Source organism: Rhea americana, unplaced genomic scaffold (assembly GCF_003343005.1).
Source record: "Rhea americana isolate MKP2758 unplaced genomic scaffold, rheAme1 scaffold_9, whole genome shotgun sequence".
Classification (NCBI taxonomy): Eukaryota; Metazoa; Chordata; class Aves; order Rheiformes; family Rheidae; genus Rhea; species Rhea americana.
The window spans coordinates 8,563,608-8,591,425 of NW_028187088.1; the positions used below are offsets into that span (position 1 = coordinate 8,563,608).

At 40.8% G+C, this 27,818-nt stretch overlaps 1 protein-coding gene across 9 annotated transcripts in view; it reads left to right on the forward strand.

Annotated features, from left to right (window-relative positions):
• BICD1 (BICD cargo adaptor 1) overlaps positions 1–27,818 on the forward strand; it is a 183,514-nt gene that overhangs the window by 114,642 nt on the left and 41,054 nt on the right. For 8 of the 9 annotated variants that reach the window (XM_085323995.1, XM_085323992.1, XM_085323996.1 and 5 more), the window contains exons 3-5: positions 15,753–15,905; positions 19,003–19,440; positions 25,052–26,146. In XM_085323995.1, the coding sequence (XP_085180121.1) occupies positions 15,753–15,905; positions 19,003–19,440; positions 25,052–26,146 (1,686 nt within the window). Of the gene's footprint in view, positions 1–15,752; positions 15,906–18,969; positions 19,441–25,051; positions 26,147–27,818 lie in introns of all 9 variants that reach the window. The other variant, XM_085323991.1, reaches the window with a different exon arrangement.

Consider the following 27,818-nt stretch of genomic DNA (forward strand, 5'->3'; position numbering starts at 1 on the left):
AAAAGAAACAAAAAAAGGAGGTAGCTACCAGTTTACTGAGAGACTGTTTATTTGGAATGCATCTCATAAGTAATTAAAAAACACACCTAGTAATTAGTGGAAATGAGTGTCTCATTTTTTGGAGATTGTAATGATTTTAAGTTGATGTCTAAGTATTCCGTAATCTTCTGTTCCAGGAGAAAAAAGGCAACTTTTCTGCCTCATTCACAGAATGTTCTTTTTCATAGGTGAAGCATGTTCTCATCTTATGGAAATGATAAAGATCGTCTGGATAAGTAAGGACTAGATTACTGTTGCTACCTAAGTGTTGCTGCCATCTGTTCAGCTCCCTGTATACTTGGAGAGATAATTTAACTGATCTGTTCTTACAGCACACATTAATCTTATTCATATGAGAGATAAGTTACTATGGAAATAAATTCTGTCTGMAGTAAGAATTTTTTTTAACAAGATGTATTTTAAAAATTTACCACCTCTTTATATAGAATTATTTATAATTTACCTGATAATCAAATTTGTGCACTGTATTCTAACTGTGCTTATATTCTAAGTACTTAACCTATRTAATTTGCACAAATTTACTATGATTAGATGATTTTTTTTCTCCCCAAATGGGGAAGTYGAGGCATAGAAGCTAATATCCCCATTTTTAATAACTGAGAACCTGTTGAATTTTAGGTRCCTTTGGTACTTAGTGATCTGTCTAAGATGATAGTTTATGTTGCATCCTACAGCTCAAATTGGATTTATTTATTTTTTAAAAAGAAGGGGCTTTTTCATGTTAAGAAAATTCTTTCTTCTGCATCGCCTGTTTCCCATTTCCCAGTTGCTCTCAAAGCTGTCTGCTGTTGCTACGTCCAAGTTTCTAATTGAGATTCGAAGCAGGAAAAATTGCATCACTGGCTTTTGTTCTTCTGTGAAAGCCCGTGCTAGTGGGGACGGCCTTACATAAAGCGGTTCCCTTTCACCTTCGCGAACAAAGAGGAGTTCCTGCACGGAACAAGTGCTGCGGCATTTCGGTGGTCTCAAAGAGCCGCAGCGAGCCCTCGGTTGCTTTATGCAGAGCCTTCGCGCTCCTGCTTGGCAGAGCAGCGCGCTCTCAGCRCCCGCAGTGACGGGGTGATGTACGCGGGGCAGTGCGGAAGAGCCGACCCCTCTCCAAGCTCTTTCCCAGGGCTGGGACAAGTGGGAGCCACTGGCCTTTGCCGGAGCTCAACCCTAACATCACTGCAAGCAAATACCCGTGCCGCAGGCTGGCGTGCGTCTTGCACTCTGCTCTGCTGTACCTCTCCCGTCCAGTCCCACAACTGCCGGAAATGTGTTCAAAGCTCACCAGACTGACAAAGTTTTAACACTTCCTGTCCACGTTCTTTTGCTGATTACGCTGGATTTGGATGAGATTTAGGATTTCTCTAGAGCAGAAAAGGGCTGTTGCTAGAGCTTGTGGCATGTGAACAGACTCTCCCAGGAAACACTTACCTGACCTAGAGGAAAAGGACGTCTTTCACGAGAGCAGTCCTGAGCCAACAGATATCAAACCAAAATGAGAAAGTTTATCTACTGCCTTTCTCTTAATTCACGTGAGAGATGACATCTCTTACCTCAGTCTGTTGCATCTTAGGAAAGTGTGAGAACATGATCCTTCAGTAGGAGGAAATGCAGATTCAGGTATGACTAGTCAAAATGTCAGCAACCTTGACTACTTTTCTCAATTTTAAGCATACGTTTAGGGCTTTGTCAAACGTCAACAAAAAAACAAAAAACAGATTTTTTCCATCCTTATGCTAACACTTGCTGGCAACACTCTTCCTAATGCACCTCAGGAGACCATTGGCCTTCTTGGCCTCAAGGGCACATTGCTGGCTCATGGATTTCCACAAGGTGTTCTCAGTTTCGTAAAGCTTTGGGGGAAAATGTCATTAGAGAGACCAGCCTTTCCCTCTGTCCACAAGAGACAGCAGAGTGGAATAGACTCTTCTTGGTGCAGGTTTCTGTTTGTTGTCACTAGGGTATTTTTTTTTTAAACTCTTTTTTGGCAAGTAGCTTGAAACATTTGTCATCACTTGGGTGTTAATGCACTTCGAAGTTTGGCAAATAAGCAGTCTGCAAGATTTTTTTTTTTTTTTTTGCCACTTTAAATTTAGCTGTTATACATTATATTTGTATGTCTTTCATTAATTCCTGTTTAAAGCAAATGACAGATATTTGAGAAATTAATCTTTGTTTCATGTTGAGCACTCCTGTGCTTTTAGTTGAAGAACTGGAGAATAAGAAGATGGGTTTGGAGAGGTGGAAGAAAGATTAATTTGGCGATCTTCAGCAAGGAGTAAAAGGACCACAAATGGTAATGGGGAGAGGTAGTTTTCTGGGAACTTGGGAGTGTTGGTGTTATTAGGCAGGGCAGGAGGGTTTTATTGCTGAGCTTAGAACGAGTTCAAGGCAGGAGAAGCTTTTAGTAGGGCATTTACATTTGGGCAAAATGGTTGGCGAAGACTCATAAGGTTAGGTACGTAGGCTACTGAGTAAAACAGTTCCTAAATAAAATATCAGCGTGGTCGACGTCAAACGGCAGCCCCTCAGCACAGGCTCGAAGGCTGATTTTCTGCTCGTCCCTCTGTTGCTCTATGGAGCTGTCTCCAAAAGCTTCCTGCTTAGCGATGGCAGCGGGAAAGGTCTACAGGGATAGAGGTGGTTCCTACTTTCTCAGGACCAAAGCCAGGAATGGATTTATAACTTTAACTTGAGCCTTTGAATTGCACCTAAAAAGAAACCCATGCGTTATGGAAAGCCGGATATTTTGACCTAATACCTCATGCACCACTAAGGTCTCCAATTTATAAGTAGGACTGTTGTTTTCCTAAGCTAACTCAACTGTCTTCCCTGTGTGTGCTGGAGCTTAGCAGATGCTAAATTGCTATGAATTAATGCCTGACATATTGCAGAACACCAAAATAGTGTTTAATTTCATACATTGGGCTCCTACAGTGGCAGCTGGCCTCTCCATTAAAAGAAGCTAACCTGCTCCTACAGTGGAGGTGAGTTTGGGGCAGAACAGGGTTAATTTTTCCTGTTTGCAATTATGATCTTTCATACCAGGTACTCCCATGCTGTACAAGCTGAAGCAAAATTCTTGTGCCACAGAAATTTACATTTGATCAAAGGCAGAAGGTGGAGGCTATAAACAGCTGTGCAGTCCCTGATGGGGTAATGCAGTATTTCAAAGGTGAAAATCCCAGCAATGATACATAGCTATATAGGTATATGACAGAAAATATATCGATCAGTAAAGAAAAGGAAATTCATGAATCTCGCCTTTTTCCCGTTCCTTGTCTGAATCCTGACCTAATTCAAGTATGATGATGTTCTGTTCCTCCTGAGGAAGGCAGTCACTTTAGATTGATTATTCTGCTGAGTTTTGTTTTATTTTGTTTTTTTTGTAGTGTATAACTGCATTCAGTTGAGTTGTATCAAGCCATGGAGCACACAACAAAATAAGAGTTGAAAAACTAGCATTTAAATAGTTGTTTGCTGAAACTGTCATTGGGTTTCATTTTTAATGTTGTTACACCAAGGTCCTGGTTGAGTACTTTAAAAACTCAGAGGAAATTTAAGAATGCCGTAATGCACTTGCAGCAATCCCCAAAAGTTTTGTTATATTTGATATTAAAAATAGTCCAAGTTAGAAAAGTAGAAGGAGCAATTAAAACTGTGGCACATAATCCTTTACAGAGACGGATGTTGCTTCTCCATATCTAGAGTTGTAGGCTGGTGCTTTGGTGACTCCCCATCTGGTGTCACCCACGGGCGGCTTTGCATCTAGTGGGAAGTTGTTATCAGGCAGCCGGCCGGGGAGCCTGGAGGGGCGCCGGCGCCTGCCGAAGCCGGGCTGAAGAGGCGATCTGGCACTCTTGTTCATGCAGCCGTTGCCGGTGCGTGCTGAAGGCTCGAGCGAAGTGTGAGTGTAGAAAGTGGAAATCTTGATGCTGAAATAGGTAAGGCCTAGATACGCCTAACTTTTGAAAAAACGTTTTCCTATCTATTTCTCATCTGGGCATGTCTCTCTCCATAAAGATACAGAAATCTTTCTGGATTTCCATAAATCTGGAAAAATAATAGGTTTTCATTCATCAAGATTCTTGAGCACAACTTCAGCAAAGGCAAACTGCTCTGCTATCTTGCTGAACAAGTGAATTCACTGTCCAGCTCCAAGAGCTACTGTGCCCCTTTGCTGATGTGTGCTTTAACAGCCTTAGAGATTGCTCCATATTTGCCATAGGGTGTTCTCCTCTTCATGTCATTAGGAGTTTATATAAAATAGTCAACATTATAATATTATCTTCATGTAGATAAAGGGATGTCCTAAGCTTTGGGGGCGTTCTCAGTTTAGTTCTTCTAACCATACCTTCTTAGATTCAGTAATCTTACTCGTCATAAGACTCCTGTTATCAGACCAGCACCTATAATAAGCTTGTATGAAAGTCTGGTGGAAGGGAAAAGAGCAATGTTTGCAAAGGGATATAACTGGAAAAAATGGATTTAAAAATCCACGGTTCAATAATCCAATAGCTTGACTGATATTTTACTCCTTAAGTAAATACAGCATTTTATTTTGTTTTGATGCATTGCAGGCACTGAATAACATTATGTTTATTCTGTTTCCAAGAGGATAATTTAATCCCAAGGTTGTGCTGTCATGAACAACATGCGTGAGTATCTCTCACACAGATTATATCATTAGTATTCAGTCCTTGCATTGTGTTCATATGGAATGTGTTACATTTGTATTTAACGGATACAAAGTAAATCCATGAAAAATGCAATCTATTAAAATAAATAAAAGAAAGGGCAGATTATAGTAGCCAAGATAAAGTTTAAAACTATTTTATATTGCACTGTCAGGAATAATACAATGTTACAGAGACATTTTCAGAGGGCAGGTATTTTCACCATCCACTACCAAGAAAAATAAGTAACCTTCAGCATAGTTTACTTTATCARTTTTCTGTGTAGGCATTTGTATTCATGAATTATTATGTGTGCTCTAACAAAAAAAAAATGCACAAAATTCAGTCCTGAAAGATGTAGCTTACAGACAGATGAGAAACATATCTTTGSTTATATTCACCACCTAAGTCACTCAAATATATTACCTAAAATAAAAATGCCAAGYCTTTGAGAAAAAGGCTTTAGTCATCAAGTCATTTTCATCGTTTTAATATTAATCAACAAATACTTCTGAATTGATGTTTCTGATCATGCCACAGAAAAATAAGTGTGGGTGGATGGCTGTTCTGCACACAAGGTCAAGTAAATTGCAGAGTTCTGTGCTTATTCTTGTAGCAGATGGATAAAATTACATGGATTTTAATTACAGAAATTACTCCTGACTTTGAGAAAATACTGTGCCTTAATAACGACAGAATTGGCCACAAGCTAACACTGGGATTTTGTGGCACAGATGTGTTTGTTTAAAGATGCCATGCCTCTGTGTCCTTCTGGAGAAGAAGGAGAATTATTGAAATTTTACTTCCATGTTGTTCCTCCTTTCTTGGCAACCTTTTGTGTACCCTATTGATAGTTTTCAAGGACAACTCTCTATAGTCTGTTGTTATTGAGAGGGAAGTAGAAACAGATTCCTGAAGAGCTTTTAAAATACCCTCTGCACCTGGCACTCCGCAAGAATAATTTTTAACAAGGGAAACTTTGTACGAGCATGTGTTTTTACAGAGTACCTTTAATGCTGAGCTCCTGTCGCTTCCCTGGGGTACAACAGAGACTGTCCCACTAGATGACTATTTTAAATATATTTTTACTGGTGAATAGTTCCTTGGCATCCTTTAGCTATTTATGCACATTACTTTCTAATAAGTATTAACAGTTGCATCTGTATTTATTTTTTTAATATATTTCTCCTCTCTCAGTCAACTGTGAGGAAGCATGTATTAGAAGGAAAGTAGAGTGTTAATTGGGGTCTTTATTTAGTTTTCTCATCATCAAGTTATCATTGTCARCATCAACCAGCTCCCTACTTTTCCACTGTATCTTGTGCAAGAATGTCARATTTTCTCTATTGTAGAAGCTATTTGGAGTCCTCATTTCTCCTGCATTTTTTTTTTCTTTTTTTAAGAAAGAGATGGCGGAAGGTGARTATGGTAGGTAAAATAGAAAACAGAAAGGAACAGATGCATTTGTTTTACTGCCTTTTGTGGGTAGAAAAAGTACTGTTTGCCAACTGCAGTGTGAAAGACTCAGGTTCAGATTAGACATGCCGAAGAAGTTTCTGACAAAGGCAGAAGTGAAGTTGGGAAACAGGCTTAGGGGAAAGGTGGTGAAATCTCTGTCATTAGAAATGTCCAAGAAGGGACTAGGCAAATACCCAGAAATGATACAGATATAGTTGCTTCTCCCATGGGAAGAAGAATGGATTGGATGTCCCCTGGGGCCCCTTTGAGATCCATCTTTCTATGATCCCTATGATCTTCTGCGAGCTGAGGATTAGAGTTAATTACCTGTCTGATTAACTTGAACTCAGCCCCCTGCTAATTTAGCTGTACTGTCCTGAGGACCAGCCTAAGGTTGCTGCGCAGTGCGCATCTGTGCAGCAGCGCRCGCTCAGCTCGTTCCCTGAGCTCTAACGCGACTCTGCAGTGGCGTTCTCCCCACGGCAAGTGGCTCTGCTGCACTGGAGGAGGCAGAGACACTTGTTCTTTGCAACTTTCATTTACCAGACCAAAGATGGGTCAACATGCAAATTGAAAGCAGCAGAGCTTGGATAGTGTTGCCAGCCAGGGCAGGATGGTGATGCTGAGCTGGGAGCCCCATCCCGTCCCATGCATCCCTTGGCAGTACAGCTTGATTGCTGAAATACAGAGTGCAGGATTGAGCTAGGAACAAGCTGTAATTAAAATAGCTCCAAGTCCTAGGGAGGGAGCCAGTTGCCATGGGGAATGGGAAGCTTACAAGCAGCCTAGCTGAACTGTGCCTGAAACATAGGGGAATGCTATAGCAGCCCAGCACGTTCGGAGATGGGGTACAGCAAAGAACTCTGAAACCGTCCCACCATCAAAAATTAAATATTAGCGGAGAGTTATGCAAAAGCAAGCAACAAGTGACTAGGAGGATATTTTTCCRTATCAACCAAGCATGATGGGTGCTAAAATAATCAAGCTCGCCCTCTTACTCAGGTGCTTGTAGTCGGCCACCTTAGTGCCTTCTTCCTCCTCTTCATCCTCAGGAACTCAGTGTGCTGCTCCCCACACTTCAACACTYCAAAGCATGCAGTGAAATCGTAGTCCTACTGGAGGCCCTATAAATTTTACAATTTACTTTGTTAGGGCTGGGTTTCCACCTCTGGAGCTTAAGGTAGAGCATGGATTTTGTGCTGAGCAGCAAGAATATCCGAAAGAGAAATGCAATGTGGTCCTGTTGTCTGCCTTCGGATAGCGCCAGTGTCTGCGGGTCTACCTCGTCAGCGGTATCAGGAGATACCACTGAAAACTACTTTTATTTTTTAAAGGCTGGCTTTTGTCTTTGCTGTTCTTTTTCCTCCGGGATGGATTGCAGCCCCTTGATCTCGCTGATTATGCGAAGAAAGCTAGTGCCGGCCCAAGGGAGGGTCAGGGACCTGGGTGCAGCAGCTGTCATCCAGCTAAGCTTAAACTGATTGCAAAACCCACACCCTGTTAGCCCAACTTTTCTTTTGTTGGCTACCCAGTGCCCCTGCGGGTCTAAAAAGAAATTTGGCACTTCCTACCAGACAGATGGCCTCTCAAAGCGATACGTGTCACTGGCAGATGTCTCCCCCAAGTGATCAGTTAGGCTTTAAAAGCAGCTTTTGGTTTCTTGATGAGCTTGAAAAGGCCTGCATGAATCCTCCATCAGAAAAAGCCTGCCTTGAGGCATTGTCATGTAGAATCACTGCTGTTAGTTTGTTAAACAGTGGTTAGACATTGACACTATTCGCAGTAAAGGCTGTAATTGGGTAAAGGGAAAAAAAAAAAGGCAGTTCAATTCAAAATGCTCCAAAAGCCCCCCTTTTCTTGCTGAGCTAATTTGGTCGGAGTGATTTGTTTTTAAAATCTTTACGACAGTGCCTGGGAGTCGCGGTGATGGCCCAGGGAGCCTCCCTGCCAAAGAGTTTGTGTCTTAAACGCTTATTGCCCAAGTGCTACCCCCTGTGTTTAACTTCACCTGCCTGAGTTTCACCTCACCTGCAGGGACGTGGCTTCGGCCGTCTGCGCCCCTAGAAACACGAAGACCCCCGTGGGCCGGGGAGCCCCCGTAGACCCTCTGTGAAGCCCCCTCTAGACTCTCTGAGAAGAGTGCTGCGTTTTCTCTTCCGTTACAAGATGGTATGATCAGCCTGCTCCAGGGCACAGATATTTTCGTTTTCGCCAGTCAGTGGGGTGCTTCAGAATAAATCTTCCCACTTAGAAATGTTTAATGCCGCTGGAGCTGCAAGAGGCAGATGAGCAGCAGAATTTTAAGTTTAAACAAAACCTCCACAACATCCTCTTCTGGGTAAAACTTTTTCCAGCCAATTGGAATAGAATATTTTACTGTTTTCAGTGACCTTATGGTAATGTGCGACTTGATTCTAAATGTACAGATATGCTGAAGGATCACATTAAGTGAACTCTCGTACATCGCTTAATTCCGAATTTCCTCTCACGCTATTTTAATGCAGCGCAGTTCAACATGGTTTCTCTTTCTTCAAGACAAAAAGTAAGGAATATTACAGCAATGTTTGTTACAGGATTCTAATATAAAATATGTTTTGTTGTTAATGCAGTCAAGATCAAACCATTATTTTTTTTATGTATTCCCCAGGCAGTTGCATATAAATATGGTATTAGAGGTTTATAATTCTCAGTCAGTTTATAAAAGAAACAGTGCTCATAATATGTGACCGCAGTGCTCAGCAGAAAAAATGAATGCCTGCAGAACCAGAGCAATCCTTAATTCTCTCTTTTTATGTATACTTTTATATGAATGTTAATAAAATTGATAGGAAATAAATTTATATGTAGCAGGATTTACAACATTAAATATTATGGGTTTCAAACTTGGTAATAAATACATACATGGATCATTTCATTACCTTTGGTAGAAGTTCACCTTCTTTAGATTTTGCTAGCTAATTAAATGTCTTGAAAATCTAACATGATGCAGTTATTTGGTGTACTGTAAATGCTTTATTCAAGAACTGCTGCAGGCAAAGGGACTTGAAATATACTCCCATTATCTTGATTTGACTTCTATTCAATATACTATAGCTAACAAAGATGTGGCTCTTCTCGACCTTATCTGTAATAGTGCTATTATTTTGTAAGTAAATCCACGTAAGGGAAAGATAATAGGTACTTATATTATTTTACAGCTATATTTTCAAAAAGTCTAAATATGTTGTGCACAGCACTACGTCTACTTTTTTCTGTTTTTGAGATTTAATGAGAATGACACATCAAAAGCTAAGAAGTTTGTTTTCATGTCAGAATCAAACATACACAATTTCAAAAGTTAGTGATTTCTGCTTTTGCGCAATTGGAGCACCATTCTTGCTCTTAAGGTAGTGTGCCAACTATCAGGGACTCTAATGATGCCATCTGGATGAAATTGTTTGAAAGGTAAAATCAGATAAAGTCAGATTAAAAAGAAGGATGCAAACTTTTAACGGTCAGGAAAATAAATCTTGGAAATAGTGTATTTTGAGAGACAGAGATTTGTATATTGAAAGGGAAGAAAAAATGTTTTTTTGAGATGCTTGGTCCTAGACTGCTAGGATGTCTACATTTAGGAGTTGAGAGGATCAGGGTTGCAAAGTCTCTGGAAAAGCCAGATGAGGTCTTAAATATCTATGGGAGCAAGGAAGATGTTATTCTTTCAGTTCAAGGTGAGTATCGTTATACAGGAGATAGAGAAATTTTAAGGGGAGTCTAGAGGACATCCTTTGGAGGTCTTAAAACAACAAAAAAGGTAGATAACGGAAAGTGGTGCTCTCTTCTTCCATTCCCCCCTTTCTTCCTCTCTTCTCTCAACTTCCTCTCTCCCTTCAGAATGAAGAATCAGGCCTTGTCGAGGGCAAGCTGTATATCTCAGCAGACCGTTAGTGGTTTTCCAACATTTCCAGGTGCTTCATAGCGCTGCCAGCTCAGCTAACACAGTTAAAAAGACTATACTTGTGCCCTTCCCTCTCGATGTTGCACAGTGCTATTCCTCTATTCCATCTGACAACATATTTCATCTGTGCCCATTTTCTCACTGTCTGCTCCAGATGAACCCCCATCTCCTCCAGTTTTCAACTTGATTAGGCATATTCTGTCTCGGGGGAGGCTCAGGGCACCCACAGTTGCAGATGGGGGTCAGAAATGAGAGTCAGGAGTAAAGAAAAAAAAACAACAAACCAAAGACCCTTTCTGAACCTTGTGACCTAGTTGGAAGGGTTTATGAGAAAGGAAAAGGACAAATCTCTACAAAGAGCTGTGATGTCTTCACAAGGTCTCTGGAGAGCTCAGTTCCTCAGCTCCTTGGTGTCGTGATGTACGCTGGGGGCAGAGTCGGGGCGCGGGCGCCCTGCAGGTGGGTATCTCTGTGCTCTGCTTCCCTGCAGGGCTGGAAGCTGCTGAATATCACCCAGGATCTTCYAGGGTATCCCTGACCTCCTCTTCCTCCCAGGTAATGGAGATCTGAGTTCCCTTCATACCTTTGAGGGTATGAAGTGCTGTGGAGTAAATGCTCTCTGGCCCTTTCCTCCCCATCTCTTTCTAGACTGCAGGTCTTTTCATTGTAGTGTTTTMCTCTTTTCTGTGAGTAGGAAGGAGGAAGCATGGCTTTCCAGTGATATCCTGTTACTTCTTCCTAAAGTGTGCTAGGGAGAAAAGTTTTCTGTGTAATGCAAAACTAAATTTTCCTTTATATTTTGATTTTTTTTCTGGAAAACGGAAGCATACCCACAACTCGCATTCAGAGACCTCTGAAGAGGAAGTATATTTTGTTCCTGGAGTGCTGGTTCTTTTCGAATCCTGACAAGACAGATACAAACATTTTTCAAGACAGATAACTATTTATTAACATCCCAGAAAAGATGATAGTAAGTTATAAAATCTTACAGCCCTTCTGACGCTGGGAACTCCAGGATGACACAGCATTGGATGGCAGCATGGGATGGACCTCTGGTCACAGCATGGCACGGTGTGCAGAGCCCATCTGTGCTGAGGTTCACCAGCTCTCTGCTCAGCTGCGCTCTTATAGAGCCTTGTCTGCAATACGGATTCATCAGACACTGACAGCAAGTCAGGTCTGGGCTGTGGACTTCGCTTTAAAAAATCCCTTGTGTAATACACCCTAATGTCCCTATGGCATTAATAAACCTATAAGCCCTGGGAATGGGTACACGGAGTGGACAAAGCTATATAGTATTTCAAGTGGACAGAACAACACATAGCACACAACATGGGTGCTTAAAATTGCATCCACATCTACTGAGGCATGCAGCATTCACAGCAGGTGTACGCTTGGGCTAGCCGTTATATGGATCACTAATTCCTCATAAAATAGTCTTCCGGGCTGGCCACTACAAGGTATAATTAGGCTATAAATTTTGTAAGGGTATACCCTTATTTTCTAAAGGCAATGAATTAAAGATGCTTTAGGGTTTTGTTATTTCTTCTTCATTAATTTTTCAGGAGTTTGTTTATACTGTCATGAGGCCAAATAGATATAGCCCATAAATTTAAAAAGAAACCCAAACTATTTATGATTMGGGTGAATTCTGTTTTGGAATGGTCCTAAACTAAACCTGTTTTTGACCAAAGGTATTAGTGTGCTGGCAGTGCTCTAGGACYCCCCCAACCCGTGCAAAATTAGCCTGTTTGTAATTAAATTTGCACCCAACTTTAATTTTTATATCATTTGCTTATTATTGCTGTTAATAGAGCATTCACCTTGTATTTTCCTCTGCAGAGTGAAGTAAGCATGGCACATGAATTTTACAGTAAGACATGTCTGCAAACACATGAGATCATGAATATTAGTCTAAGCATAAATTTTCGATTACATTCAATTTACTGTTAGTGCAATAAAACTGTCACCAGATCAAATAAGGTTTTGTACTGCATCAGCCATAATGTAGTRCCATTAAATCTGAAGTATATAATTTTTCCACTGTTCTTCTTACTCATGAATTATAAAGGTTATGAAATCACACACAACATCATGATATTGCATGSATTTTCTAGCAGATGAGTTGTGATTAAATCAGGGTAGTTTGAAGCATCTGTCTAATTAGTTTCTGATTGCAAGGCTATTCTGCAGTGTGGAAAATAGTATGTTTTACTGCAGTAGAGACTGGAAGCCTTTTCATTAAGATTTACATGAAAAAAATGTAGGGAAAAAACCCAAACACTAGTTCAACAGTTTTGTTTGGGACAAGAACCAGGAGAGGAAAAMCAGAACTAAATTTAAAAATGTCCTTTTCGTGGTCCTAGGGARACTGAAAACTAGCTGACGGAAGGGCATTCACTTTAAAAGGAAGCTTCRAAACAGCACCATTTTCAAAGAAGTTCATGCATCTTGATCTGTGGGTCCATAGCTCAAGAAATCAAAGTCACGAGACCTGACTTCTCATCATGGAACAGAGAATATGCAGTGTCAAGCCACTGGCCCTTGCCCACTTTACTCTCCTTAGGTTTATAGRCTCGCCACAAGAGGCAAGCTGCTTCCCTGGCTAACCTTCCTTGGTGAGGGTGTTGCAAATTGGAGATGGCCATCAGGGAATTATGGATTCTTTTTCCTAGTGCTTTCTCACCATTTGTGAGATGAACCACTGCTGTTCTCTCCTTTTGAAGAACTTTTCCACGTTGAATTATTTGAGCCAGCACAATACATTACGATGTGTCTGCACGCACAATTCATACAACATGCTCTATACCTAGCATATAGCATGCAGCATTTTAAAAGTCTAAATTGAATCAAAGAATGAATCAGACTCCAATATATTGCATTAAATTCTRTGAGAACTACAGAAGTTTGTTATTTAATGCTTACATTCCAGTGATGCTCAGAGACCTGTGAGGGTTGAAATGCTGCTTGTAATATAAAGACATTTCCTTCTGTAAAGCCTGGAGAGGTCTTTCACTTTTCATAAATGGTAAGTCTGGAAACATATCTAAGTTTCTGTGGATAGGTGACCTAAACAGACTTTATCTCAACTGGACCCTTCTGTTTTTTATTTCTCATGATCTAATCTGTTGTATATAGGTTCATTAGAAGTGCATTGAACGATGTGACTGACATCTTCCACTACTAAGGCTYGTGTATAATTAGATGCAATGCTGACAAGGACTCTTTTGTCTGCTATAGTTTCACAGAAAGGCCTTTTCCATCTTTTATGGCACAAAGCCATTAAAACCATGGCACCATATTCTTCTAGTGACTGGGACTGAAAATAACTTCCAGCCATTAAAATATTTCTTGTGTATCACTAGCTCCACCTCTTGGATTAAGATGATTTTTACAGATGCAGTAGTTCATAGGGGAGTCCTCTCTGGAGAAGTAAAATAATACCAATGCCCTAATAAAAGTATCTGGACCAATTGTCTTAGCCTGAAAGTTTGATGTTCAATATTTGGCTACTGGTATGGTTTAATTATGAATCATTTTGCTGACTGGAGAATAATTTGGGTTGTATTGTCCTCTAGTGGCTCATGGAGATAACTGCCCTGCTAGCAGACTCCTTTTGCTTTGCATTTTTTTTTAATCTTTTCATATGGTTTTCATACAAGTCCAAATCACCTCCAGAGAGGACTGGTACAATGACCAAAGGTAAAGTTAGCATCGTACTGCCAGTTTATCAGTAGAGCAAGCTCTATCATCTATGCCCATATAGTGCCTGCTGAATAAATATATCTTTTAAACAGTTCTGAAAAACAGTAGACGTTTTTTGGGAAGGTACTGTTTTTAATGAGAGCCCCTGTTGGAAACCATTATACAGAGCTTCCTGAAAGGAAAATAAAAGTACAAACACAGCATGAAATTTTTTGAATYGGTGAACAGTAGTTTACTTCCTCAAGGCAGAACGGATAGAGACTTCACACAAATGGAAGAGCATGCACTCCAGCATGTCCTGTGGCTGCTCCCTTGGAGGGCTTGGTAAGGCTAAGGTTTTGCACTGCTGGTAAAGCACTGCCTTTCATATAAAGCAGTGAAARCAGTAGAGCACTTTGCAGCTGGATCTTTGCCAGCATAATGCAGACGTGCATTAAAAAAAAAAGGGAGCCCAGAGCACGGAGAATAATGCTGTGGCATTTTCACTGAAGAAACGCGCATTTTAGGTGCCACCTAAAATGATATGGTGTCACCTTTTCAAGCTGCCGTGCTGAGTTTGTTTTGCCGTTGTGGCAGAGCGGTAGGACTGCTTCCACCCGACGTTGCCCCGTCGGGTAGAGCGGAGGGGTCTCCGTGGGCAGAGCTGCGGTAGGCACGGCAGGCGGGCCGCTTCGGCTGGCGACTCTTCCCTTCTCGCTGTTTCTCGTTTGACCGAACACCAGGAACGAGGAGAAAGAGAGGTTGCTCTGCAGAAGTGGAATAAGCATTATGGGGGAGAAGCAGTTACGAGTGACACAGGAAAGCGTTCTCCGTCCTCTTAAAACAGTGGTGATCCACTCCAGCAAGAGGATGGCTCAGGTTTTCTGTTGCCGTTTGCAGCACTAGAAAAGCGTACTTCAACCTTGCCAGGTTAATTTCTGAGGCTTTTTAGAAGTAGTCCATCAGAGAAGTAATAYATTGGGATTCAGATTTCACCCTCACCTAATGTGACCGATTATGCCTGCTCCTATTAATCAGGAAAATCTAGAGTCTGTTTAAAGCGCAGGTGGAGACGCTCACTGCCCGTACCAGCCACCAGTCCCTGCCGACTGCATTTTAATTCCGTGTTCACGCCAGGTGTTTTAATTCGGAGTCACATCATTAGAGCTTCTAGGAAGATSCAGGGTCTTTCTAGAGTGGCCAGACTCTTGATGTAAAAAAAGAGACACACCAGGAATCTGATGGAAGTAATTTCTGGTGAAATTCATCCCTTGCAACCTCTCTCATTATGTTGTGCAGGAACTGCATTTACTAACAGGAAAATTAAAATAATGCMCTTGTGTATTCTCAGACACTCGGGGTTTAATTCTTATCCCTCTTTCCTGGCTGATGAGCTCCACAGAGCGATGGATTTTCCATTTTTTAAAGAGTCCTTTACGGCAGTCTGCATGGCAAAGTTCCCACCACCRCCATGCACGCGCACATACCTATATCTCCCTTTAATTCCTGCATATACAACCACGTGAGTTTATCCTGCTCTGTACCAGATGTCATTCCAGAGCAGATGCCGTTGTTCATTGCTCTTCTGTGAGCGTGGAAGGTGCCCTTTAGTGGAAGACAGGAGGTAATTGTATTTGGACGCAACCATGTCGTATAGCAAATAAAACCAATGAGCTGATAAGGCCTTGCCGAGTTTTCCATTTCAGTAAGCATCTAATCTTGGAAYTGTTTTAATCAAGCTTCCTTATCATATGTTCTCATTTAGGTATTGCCAGTATACACCTGAAATTAGTTTTGCCTGAAATAAAAAGGTGATGCTGTTTCAATATGCACTGTTAAATCGTTTCTATTTGAGAATTATTTTTTTTGTATGGCTTTTTCTACAGACAGTGTTTATCACTAAAATGGCCATGAATGAGTGGTAACATACTTGTATTTTCTCTCATCAGAATAATGAAATGGTGGAACTACAGAGGATACGAATGAAAGATGAAATTCGAGAATATAAGTTTCGAGAGGCAAGACTTCTACAGGACTACACTGAACTTGAAGAAGAAAATATCACTTTACAGAAACTGGTGTCCACACTGAAACAGAATCAAGTAAGCATCAAAGGAGTCTAAGTGCTATGCTGAAAAATAGCATCATTTTCTCAAATTTCCCTAACGTGTTCTAGCAGARCACTTTGATGAAGTTTCTTTATGTATTTTCAGTAGGGTTTTTGCTAAATGCTTGTTCTATAACAATGTTATTGGCAGTTTTTGAGATATGGGGAGGCATTTCCCTCAGTTTTAGGAAAATCCCAGTGGCATATATCTACACAGAACTTTGCAATAGCAGAATAATTATTGAAAATAGGTAGAACTGTAGCTTTTCACTTTCTGCTTTTCCTCTCCTCCCTCGTTACCCACTGCACTCGATGCCTAACCGCTGTTTTCTCTTTCTATTTCCTGCACTGTTTCCTCTTCCTAAGTGCAGAAAAGGGGAGTAACGTTCTGCCTGCTCTTCCTTTCCGTCTCCTCCTGCACCAAGATTGCTTTCTCCTCAGCAATGCTAACCTGCACGTTTGGCAAGCTTCGAAAAAACGGGAGACGGCATGTCGCACGCTCCCGGTTTGTCTCTTGACTTCCCCCCGTCACAGCAATTGGCAGCGGCCAGCAGGCCAGCGCACTGCACTTCCCCGTGCAGCGCGGCGGAGGCACCGCGGTGGGGTGAAACCCCCGTACACGCAGGCGCCCACGGTCGCGGGGTCTCTTCCCTGCCCCCTTGCAAAAGCAGAGCTTCCTTTGCCACTGGATGCAAACCCTGCTGAGGAAGCTAGCAAGAACACGGTGGTCTTTTAAGTTGAACAAAAGAGGTTTGTTCTCATTTCAGAAAAGTCAGTTTGCCGTGAAAAATAAGTAAGTATCTGATCTGGATGATGAAACAGTTTTTATCTTTTTAGACGCCTCCCAGACTAGCATAGGATTGTACTGTATAACGCCATTGACTTCATTTCTGATACACCGTAGTACTGCTTTGCAGTCCCTGTTTTATGTCCTGAGCTACTGAATGGCTCAATTAGGGCTTTTATCAAAACTAAATATAATAAATATTTACTTATAGCATAAAAATAAATATCTAAGATTGTCATGGTTTGTAATGGGAGCCTGCTAACAAAACTTATCTTATTCCTGTAGGAATATGCAGTACTATTTTATCTATCCTTATGTATATTTTATGCTTCTAGCACAAAGGAGACTGAAACATTTAAAACACTGAAGCAGTTCAGTAGGGGAATATACAGGTAACAGAAACTGGTACATTGTTTCCTTGTTTATAAAGGTACCATGCCTTTTGCACCTCTGAAAGTGAATTTCTAGAAGATCTTTGTGTCAGAGTTATTTACCAAGCCAGAAAATTCTCCCTTTGAGACACATTTTTTTTCCTCACTAGCCTCGCAGGGGGCATTTTCACACTCTCAGGAAAAAATGTGAAGACTCCTTTTTGGACTGTCCTAGTTTCCATCAGAAGAAAATCTGTTTGGAAGTRTTTGCAATACTCTGTCACAATATTTCACTTATAATGCATCCAAATACCAGCTGTGTATGGAGAGAAGAAGGATTGCCACATTTTGAATGACATTAAAAAATCAGTCATTTCCTATTGCATTTCCATGCTCTTGTAATTCCTAAAATAGCAATTGAAATAGAATTTAAATGCAAGACGTTAGGTGTGTTTGTGTCCTTAAGTTGTAAACATAGCTGCTAGGTTGGATTTTATAATGTTTTAGATGGATGTCTGTGGTCCAAAAAGATTTCAAGTTTATAAATAGAGATTTCAAAATATCATAGATTTTGCTATTCTTTTTAACATTTCCCAGTATGACATGGGAACTTTCTTTGTTGTTTGGTGTTTTTCCATTCTGAGTTTGAAGACTAGTGCTTCAGTTTTTAAGTTTGCCTTTCCAAAGKCTTACAAGTACAAGACTTTTGACAGGTTGATAAATATTCTATTCCAAAAGGAACGGTTGATGTTTCTGTTTTTTACCAGAACCTTATTATAGTTCATTTAAAAATATACATACATGTATATAAATATAAACRTCAAATGAAGAACAAACTAGACTGTACCTTAAAATTGCAGATAGTAATGCATATGAATTCATTAAAAGTAGAAATGTTTCAACTGAAGAGTCTTATAAAAGCATGAAAATTCAGCATTTCCTTTTCTGTTTCACCAAACTACTGCAGAATTTCTTCTGATATTGGGAAATTTTCCATTTAGATGTGAAAAAGCTGTTGTTTTCTTCCGTGCACACTGCCAATAAATATATTGATAAGATACTACACCTAGGTGTGGGGCTGGGTGCCTGTGCTCTGGGAAGGCGAGAGACCAGTTAGTCCTGCCAAGCCTGATGAAGCAGCACCAGTTCACCAGGAAGGTGTTTCAGCAACAGGTTGCCAAGTGCTCAGCAAAGGCATCCGTACACACAGTTCAAGCACTGTGTGGCCGAACGAGCTATTTGTTACCTTTCCCCTGTAGTTTTAAAATCTCTTAACAACTTGGAGCCTCTTGTGGTTTAAACTGGTTGTGTGATTAGTCTGCTGTTCCGTTTTTAAAATTAAATGTTTCTCAAATAATGGAGAAGCTTGTGTGACACTTGCAGAGAAGATGGTTGGGCCTCTTCTAAGAGTTTTGTACCTTCCATCCGTAGATTTCAACACTACTAAGATGCCAAGATACTTTACAGTATCTGTGCCTGCCTCAGTGACTTATGTCCGATAAGAATTTAGATATGAAGATTACAGTCGTCTTCAGAATACTGGCAATTAGTAGCTCAAACTATATTAACTTAAGATCGATACATACCACAGTATACCAATACTGCTTATGGCAACGCATAACAAATCTCTGATTACCAGGACACCTGGTACTAAACAACCTTCTTTCCGTGAAATACACTGTTTATCCTCTTAAGTGGCTTGGAAAAGGGGGTTTTATTTCTTGATTCTCACCTCCTGAAAAAAATGAGCAGCGCAGTATTCAATAGAGAGGTCCACTTGCATTTTCTGTGCAGCCTGTTTTTGCAACTGCATGCAGTGCCTGGTATTTGAAATTGTATTTTCTATAGCACCTATTTCAATAAGGCTAATGAATGGCAGGTTTTCATGACTCAAGTTTTAGTATTATGAATGTTCTTTGTCTTGTCTAATTCAGGTTGAATATGAAGGCTTAAAGCATGAGATTAAACGCTTTGAGGAGGAGACAGTGTTGCTTAATAGTCAGCTAGAAGATGCCATCCGGTTGAAGGAGATTGCTGAGCATCAACTGGAGGAAGCCCTGGAAACTTTAAAAAATGAAAGGGAGCAAAAGAACAATCTGAGGAAGGAACTCTCCCAGTATATCAACCTCAATGACAGTATGTATAATAACCATATTAATATATCAGTAGATGGATTAAAGTTCGCAGAGGATGGGAGCGAGCCCAACAATGACGACAAAATGAACGGACATATCCATGGGCCTCTTGTGAAACTCAATGGTGATTTCCGAACTCCCGCAGTTAGGAAAGGGGAATCCCTGCACCCAGTCTCGGACCTCTTCAGTGAGCTCAACATATCAGAAATACAGAAGCTGAAGCAGCAACTCATGCAGGTAAGAGCTTAATTTAATGTTCTGCTTAGACACATCTTATGGATTCTAGTACCAGCTTTTGCAATGAACTTGATTTCCCCCAGGGATGTTCTTGGCCACATATGTCCTGTTCTCCACTTCTGCTTTGGTGTTTCTTCCTGTCCTGATTTTGCATGAAATACCTCTAGGAACAGAATACCCCTGTGCCAACACAGTGTGATCTGAGCTGATGTTTAATGGGAAGAGGAGAATGGGACTGAAATACAACTGTTGTTGTCAATGGTCAGATTTTGGTGTCATTTTCCCAGTTTAATAGCAGGAAATGTTCCTTAGAGTGCCAAGTGGAGGAATGTATGCTTCAATATGACCAAAGCTATCTGAAAAAAAACCACTGAAATACAGACACTCAGTTATTCCCCCCTGCAACTCAGAGCTTTTGCCATTAACTTCAGTTTGAAGAGGATTTGGCGTACCATCAAAAGAGGGCAAAAGGAGAGGGACATTCTTCTCAACAAATGTTCACTTAGAGAGCCTGTGGCGTGTGAGATGCCACAGCGTGGTGTTGGCCACGCTGGCTGCATGCATGCTCCCTTGGGGAGCAGGCAGCCAGCAGGTCGTTGTCTGTCTGTCCAAGCCCAGATGGGGCATGATCAGAATTGGAGCTTGGGAGCGGTTCAGATAAAAACTCAAGCTCCGATGTTGACATAATCTTAGAAGGGGTAAAACACAACACATATATATCAAGAGTTATTCAAGCTGTTGAATGTCTTCCATGCCACAGGAACTGAAAGGTTTTGGCACTTTCAAGGAAAAGTCCACTATTTTCTGATTATGGGCTTCCAAAAAAAATGCCTCTTCTAAAGGGAGACCTGCCTAAAATGTGGAAGATGACCTTAAAGTTAAGTTGAGCAAAATCTCTCTTCAGCGCTTGCTAGAGAGCAATAAAACCCTATATGGTATGTTATATATTTGCTGAACAGTTAAATGTTTTATTTACTTCATTGCCAAATGAACTGTGGGAAGGTTTGATCTGAGCTATGATATGGAAAATACTGATTATATGATATCTAGTGCTTTGTAGAAATACCTTTGATACATGTACGTAGTCTAACTGGAAAATCTTGAAATTTGGAATTTTATTTCTGTGGAAAATTCTGTCAGAAACTGTCCCAATGTTCAAATATAAAATCTATGATTTTTTGTGTGTGTATACATACACAGATGTATGTAAGGATACATATATAATAGATAATACACATATATTTATATTTGTTTATTATATGCAGCTTTTGATTTCATTTAGAAACACAATATGAAAAATTTAGAAAGAACAGCTTCAGAAAAAAATGCTCTGAAATGGTCACATTTTAAAATACATTTTAAACGTTTTCAAGTCTAATATACAATGAAATTCATGCAATATAAATTTGGAGTGAAAGTTGTTTCAATCAACTTTAATTTTAATATTGCTTGTTTGTTTTACACTTTTTAAGAAACAGCCAACCTTCTGGAAAAGACTAGCCACAAACTGTCCACTGTAGGACTGTAGCGCTCTAGAAAAGAAATAAAAATGTTTCTCAGTCACAGTGGCTTTGCCAGGCCACAGCAACCTCACACAAATAGCAGCTACCATTGCCCAGTGTGCCAGTTAYGGTAAAAGGTCTAAGAAGAGAAGGAATAGACCCAGTAAGAAACCTGGTATCTTTAGCTACTGGAAAGGCTTACTGCAAAATACTGATGCACATTTTTTTAAAGTGGTTGTCTCTGTGTAGTCATATCAGCTCACCTGAGGGCAAACGAATTAAATGTGAAAATTTCCTCCAAGATTTTTCTGCATACTAGATTTGAGGTTTAATTGAGTTCAAGCTGACAAAAAGTAATTCTTCAGCAAAATTGGATTTCCTCTCTTTAGTGGTGTTTCTGCCATGTGTTGTTCAGTTTGTCGTATATCAACAGTGTATATTCCTCCTGTTTTCTCTGAAGAGGCTGTGGCAGAATTGCTGAAGGAATTGTACATCTCTTGGGAAACATTTTAATATATATAGGACAACAGGCTCCCTTTTTGAGAGAAGAAAACTGCTGTTTTGTACGTGTGTGACAAGCTCAAGAAGACGCCCACGCCAAAAAAATTCTTATACACCACAGATATAGTTCCTTCAACAACTTTGAGACTCTGCTGCTCCATGATGTGGGCTAGTCCCTAGAAGGGGCTTAATTGCAAGTGCTCATTTTCCCTGCATGGTTCTTTTAAATCCAGGAGGTGACAAATGTCTTCCTGAAAATTCTCATATTCCATTTGTTCATGGTCCTTTGCTCTGCTTCTCTGTCTGTTGTTCAGTGGGAAGAATTAGTCATCTCAGTTTTAGAGCCTAGTATTCTTCTTTTCCTTCCACAATGTTGTTTTCCTTATTCTTGACATCTTCATTGTCTTATTTGGAAAAATTTGATTAAATTCTCTTAAAAAAAAAAAAAAAGTCAAGTAGCACGTATTCTCTTCTTCCACTGTCTAGTACTGACAAAAAAGATAAGGCTGAGATTCAGGGTCGTTGAAGTGCATTTCCTGTTCATTTGGTTCACTCCTCGTTGTTCGCTGATCAACTCATGTTAATAAAGGGAAGGGGGTGATAAATAGCAATGGTTAAATTGGTTCCCATAATTGCAAACTATAGAACAAACTGGGAGGGAAATCTCCGCAAACCTGAATCCTTGAAGGATATACCAAAAATAATGGCCTATCCCCAAAAGTTTACTGTGGCTGGAAATAAGACACAGTATTGTCTAGAACAAGAAATATAGAAATATAGAAATTACTGTACTGAAAACCAGCAGAGAGTTGTCAGTATTCAGATAGTGTTCTCAGGGCTCAGTCTGAGCTTTGGGGTTTTTTTTCCCCCTCTCTTGAAAGTAGAAGTACRTACTTATACCTTCACCCCGAAGTAGATTAGCTTCATCCATTATTACTGGACTGTAATAAGTAAAAGTCAGTAGGTAGATGTATTTCATTTTACCTACTGTCCAAGTTGGTGTATGGGTTTTAGATGTCAGATCTTTTCTCTGGAAGCAGTCTTTTGTTTTTAAGCTCTTCGTCTATCATGCCAGTYTGAAGTATCAAAAAGAAATATTTGTTCCAGAACCATTTGTGTTCAGCGTAGAAAGAAATGATGATAGAGATCCCTCCTAGTTCTGTTATGTTTTTCTTTCATCGTAGTCTRTGAGAGCTGAGATCAGGGCCAGTTCTGTCCAACTTTTTAAGCAGTCACTGAAAGCCAGTGCTGGATCCAAGGGGCGGCTGGATCGAAGGGGCGGCTCTCTGGCTGTTAGCTCTATATTTGTTTTTACGCTAGTGGCGTCGACTGTTACTTGTGTGCTTCCAAGGCTTTGAACAGACCCACAGTGCCACTAAAAACTTTAAAAAGACAACTGCCTTTGGTATGTAATATATCATTATTATACATGCCGCGTCAGTCATAACGTGAGACAGTCCTTTAATTTAACTGGAAGTCTGATTTTCATACACAGGTTTAGCCCACCTTACCAGGCTGAAGGAATAAATGCCCCAGTTAACACCCAAGCCTGCTATCAACCGGAGTTCAGCTGAAAGTTTCCAGGGAGAGTAGAGCTGGGGAAGACTGATTGCTGAAAAAGAAAAACAGGGGAAAGCTAGTGAGAAAGCTTTTGCTGARTAACTCCCCGAGGCTCCCTGGGACGGGTCTGAGAGAGAGGTCTGGGGAGAGCAGTCACTTTTTATGGTGGCTGCTTGGCAGAGAAGAAGGTTATGCTATTTTGGACTTTCTGTTAATAAAATTCAGAAAGARTGGGCTGATGCTGGGAAAGAGCAGTAACAGGGAAGAGAAGGAAACTGGGACAGCAAGTGGGGAATAATGTCAGAGAAACATATCACTGTGCTCCTGGCACTTGGCTGTCSTCTTCCACCACGTCTCAGCACAGGTTATGGAGCGCCCAAAATGAAGGTCTCTCCATCCAAGGAGTCATATTTTCCCTAAATCATTAAATAATGATGAAGTTTGGCCCTGTTTTTTCTTCTTAAGTCATCACTCACCTGCACACAGGAAAACTAGGCCGATTTTTTTAAGGTTTTTAACGTGGTTTCTATTTTTGTTCCTTGGATGTGGTGGCTGCAAATGATTAAAGGTTCTAATAAAAAGCCATGTTTTGAAAGCCTGTCTACAAAACCAGGGGATCAGCRTAGGCTTTAGTGCTGTAATACGTTTCAGCAGCAGCCCCTGCATTCCTAGTTCTGAGATAACAGGAATCTGAACTACTGCTGGAACATTTTCTGAGACGGCATTAATATTTTCTTAAGTCTCTAAAAGGCTTTTTTTCCCCCTTTGGCAAGTTTCACGATGGCCGATTTGAGTCYTCCAAACACTACCTGGGGAGATGCTGATAGCGAAGGATATCTTTTTTTAAAGGGTTTTTCACAACTGACAGCATTGATTTTTCTGAATTAGTAATTCAGTTAYTCATAAAGCGAATGTGGAAACTGCCAGTTTCACTGCATATGTGAACACAGGGCTGAGATATTGCAGCCATGGGAGAGAGAGAGCAGTAAACTTGGGCTCAGGATTTCCGCAGACACCCTGATCCTGCTGCAAAAGCCACGATAGCAAGAAGGAGCCCATATATTTTTGCCTTCCTCTGGCTCCCAATTTGGAACTGAATGAAGGCATAGGAAGAAAAGCCTGGAGTATTAAATTTAGAAGTTARATGGGAAGTCTTTCAGGGGTATTACCTGAAAGTAGTAAGTATCTGAACAGACCAAACTTAAAACAGTTATTCTTACTCACTTGCTTTAAGACACTGTTTATAAAACCTCTACAGGAATGCTCCATGACATCTTCTGCTGCTCAAAATCAGATTTCAGAGGGAACTTATCAAGTTACAGCCAATAGTTTGGTAGTTATACCAGAAATCCTGCTTTTTTTTCTTATGTCCTTAAAGGGATGAATTTTGCATACAGTTAAATGTTGGATGTGGGGAGTCCTGGGAGCTGCATGTGCTCAGTGTCCCAGTCTGTTATATTCACACATGGTGACAATTTAATCTAACCTGTAGAAATGCGGACAGGCATTTGTTTACTATAATTGCATTCAGTAATCAAGCACTCTTTTATGAGTGTTTGCAACAGCCCAAATATATAAATAAAGATTTTGAATGAGTGGTRGAGCTCTTCATGAGAAATGTAAATTCAAACTCCATTGACAAATGTGTATGTGTCAGTATAACACATTATGGTTGATATTATTGCGGTTTCTGCCTATTAAAATTCAGAGAATATCTACTCTATTAAATACAGTATTATCACTCTGTTTTAGGTGACTAGGCAGAATTGCTTGGGCATCAAGTAATTCTTTACTGGGCAATGTGTAAAACATGATGACCTTGTGACATTACAAATGGTAGYGGGGATAAAACTATTTAACTCCCTACAAGATCAAGATATCTCATAATTTTATGAATGAGGGGTACAGGTACTTCAAAATCTCCTTGAAGACTTTGAAGCCTTCAAGTTGTGTTGGGGGAGCGGAAGAGATGGATGTGATTGGCAGAGTTTGGTGTTCAGCGGAAAAGTGCAGGTAGGATGAAATTTCTTACTTTGATTCTGTTGTAGGTGGAAAGAGAGAAGGCTATTCTCCTGGCCAACCTTCAGGAGTCTCAGACACAGCTGGAGCACACCAAGGGAGCCCTCACTGAGCAACATGAGAGAGTCCACAGGCTCACGGAGCATGTCAATGCCATGAGGGGGCTGCAGAGCAACAAGGAGCTGAAAGCAGAACTTGACTGTGAGAAGGGCCGAGACCCTGGGGAGGAAGCACATGACTATGAAGTGGACATCAATGGCCTGGAGATCCTAGAATGTAAATACAAAGTAGCAGTCACTGAGGTGATCGACCTTAAAGCTGAAATCAAAGCCTTAAAGGAGAAATATAATAAATATGTGGAAAATTACACTGAAGAGAAGGCCAAGTATGAGAGCAGAATCCAAACGTACAATGAGCAGGTGACAAACCTGGAGAAATCAACCAAGGAAAGCCAGGAAAAAATGGTCCACATGGAGAAGGAATTACAAAGAATGACAAGCGTAGCAAACGAGAACCATAACACCCTCAACACCGCCCAGGATGAGCTGGTGACCTTTAGCGAGGAGCTGGCTCAGCTCTACCATCACGTCTGCCTGTGCAACAATGAGACACCAAACAGGGTCATGTTGGACTATTACAGGCAAAGCAGAGTCACCCGCAGCGGAAGCCTGAAGGGACCGGATGACCCTCGAGGTCTCCTTTCTCCACGGCTTGCTAGAAGGGGAATGGCATCACCAGTAGAAGCCAGGACCCCAACCGAACAGGTGACAAAAGAGGGCACAGAGCCTGTCAAGGAACAGAGCCCAACAAAAACACCTACAATTTCTCCTGTCATCACAGCCCCTCCTTCCTCCCCAGTCTCCGATACTAGTGACATTCGCAAAGAGCCGATGAACATCTACAACCTCAATGCCATAATAAGGGACCAAATCAAGCACTTGCAGAAGGCTGTAGATCGGTCACTGCAGCTGTCACGCCAGCGCGCAGCAGCTCGGGAGTTGGCACCCATGATTGACAAAGACAAGGAGGCCTTAATGGAAGAGATACTGAAACTGAAGTCACTCCTGAGTACCAAGCGGGAACAGATAGCAACCCTGAGGGCAGTGCTGAAAGCCAACAAGCAGGTAAGATGTTGGAATTACTGTTATTTCTACTGATTGCTTACATACTTTCCCAGAAGTATTTCTAGGGGAGAGATTTTTCTCATAGGTTATTTGTCTTCTCACTCAATCATGGTGAGCTTAGACTTTTCTTGCCTCCCACCCCAGCTGTTCTTGGAGTGCTTGCCCCAGCATTCACCAAGAGAACAGGCAGAAGAGCTTTTCCTGTAGCATGAGATGAAAGAAGAGGGACAGGGAAGRAGTCAGTCAGAATCCACCCTGGTGTCCCCACCAGCTTAATGGGAACATGAAATACCATAGGCTCTGGAGGGTGCACGGCCCTCAAGTGCCAACAGTCGAAGTGTGACGCATTGGATTTGTATGGCATTGTTTAACGAGGACATCTCAAAGCATTCTTCAAAAGTAGATCTTTCCCCATTCTAGACTTGATTTTCAAACTGTTTATCCAAAGTTAAGTGATTTGTCCACAGCTATAATGTTATCAGTGACATTTAAGATTAGATCCTGATTCTTCATTCTTCTGTATTCCTTCCATAACCAGTCTGGTGCTTACTACCTCACCAGTCTTTCAATGGAGAGTACTTTCTGCTAAGCAGATTCAATGATTAACATCTATGACTGGATTCATCAGCACATTCTTATCAGRGARTAAATCATTATTACTGCAAAATGCRACAGGCCATCTCTGGAGAAGYTCTCTGGAGTACTCTGAACCTYTGCTAATCTGGGGTGCTGTTGCAGGGATTAGGAACACAAGCATGGARRAGACCACCTTGKCAGCACCTCAGCAGCTGTAGGCAAYCCCACTTGTGGGATGTAGTTGGGCAGACTGTACATTTATTTGCAAACTATATCCCTTCAAACCCTTTGTATCCCTTAGATTCTAGGGTTTTAAAAAGTTAAATTTACTTTAAAAGTTAAATTTAAACATGCAAGTGGTTTTATTTACTCGGTTGCATCTCGTTATGCCCTGAATAAAGTATGAATGTAAGAAGCTGCAGTCTTCAATCCAGATTGCCTAGGAATTTTTTCATCTAAAAAAGTGTGCAGTGATCACCACACGGGGGCGTGCATCTTGATTAACAGCTTAGGCTACTGTCATCTGACGACAAGGGTGCTCTTTCAGTGTTAAAATTCCCAATAGTCAAGTAATCTGAAGTCTTGGTTTCAAATTAAAATTAGTTATTGGATATTTAGCTGGATTTCTAGACTGGAGATTTAAAAMTTGGAGCAATGTTTCAACACACATTGAAGTATTTTTAGCATTTTTTAGCTGTGTAAAAAGGTGCTGTTTAGTAAACCTTTATTGGATAAAGGCATAGATATTGGTAACTGTAGAGCTGGGTGTGAACTCTTGCAATACRATTCATGCAAACCAAATACCAATGTCCTGAAACTTTCAAGTTATGAGGCATCATAATATAAAAGGAAAAGATAAAGGTTACAGAGACRGAGGAAGGGGGGGGTGTTTTTTTTGCGCTAATGGCAGTACTGCCAGCCAGAACTGATGGATGTATCCTAAGTACCCAAAGCACACTTCATGTTCAAAAAAAATGAGTCAAACATGAGTCACCCCTCTAGTTCTTCCCTTCCGAGATAATAGGATTTAAGCAGCCGTAGGCTGGTGGTTTCTTCTCTGTGGGTTTTAGCTTAGGAGATGAGCCTAGAGAGGACG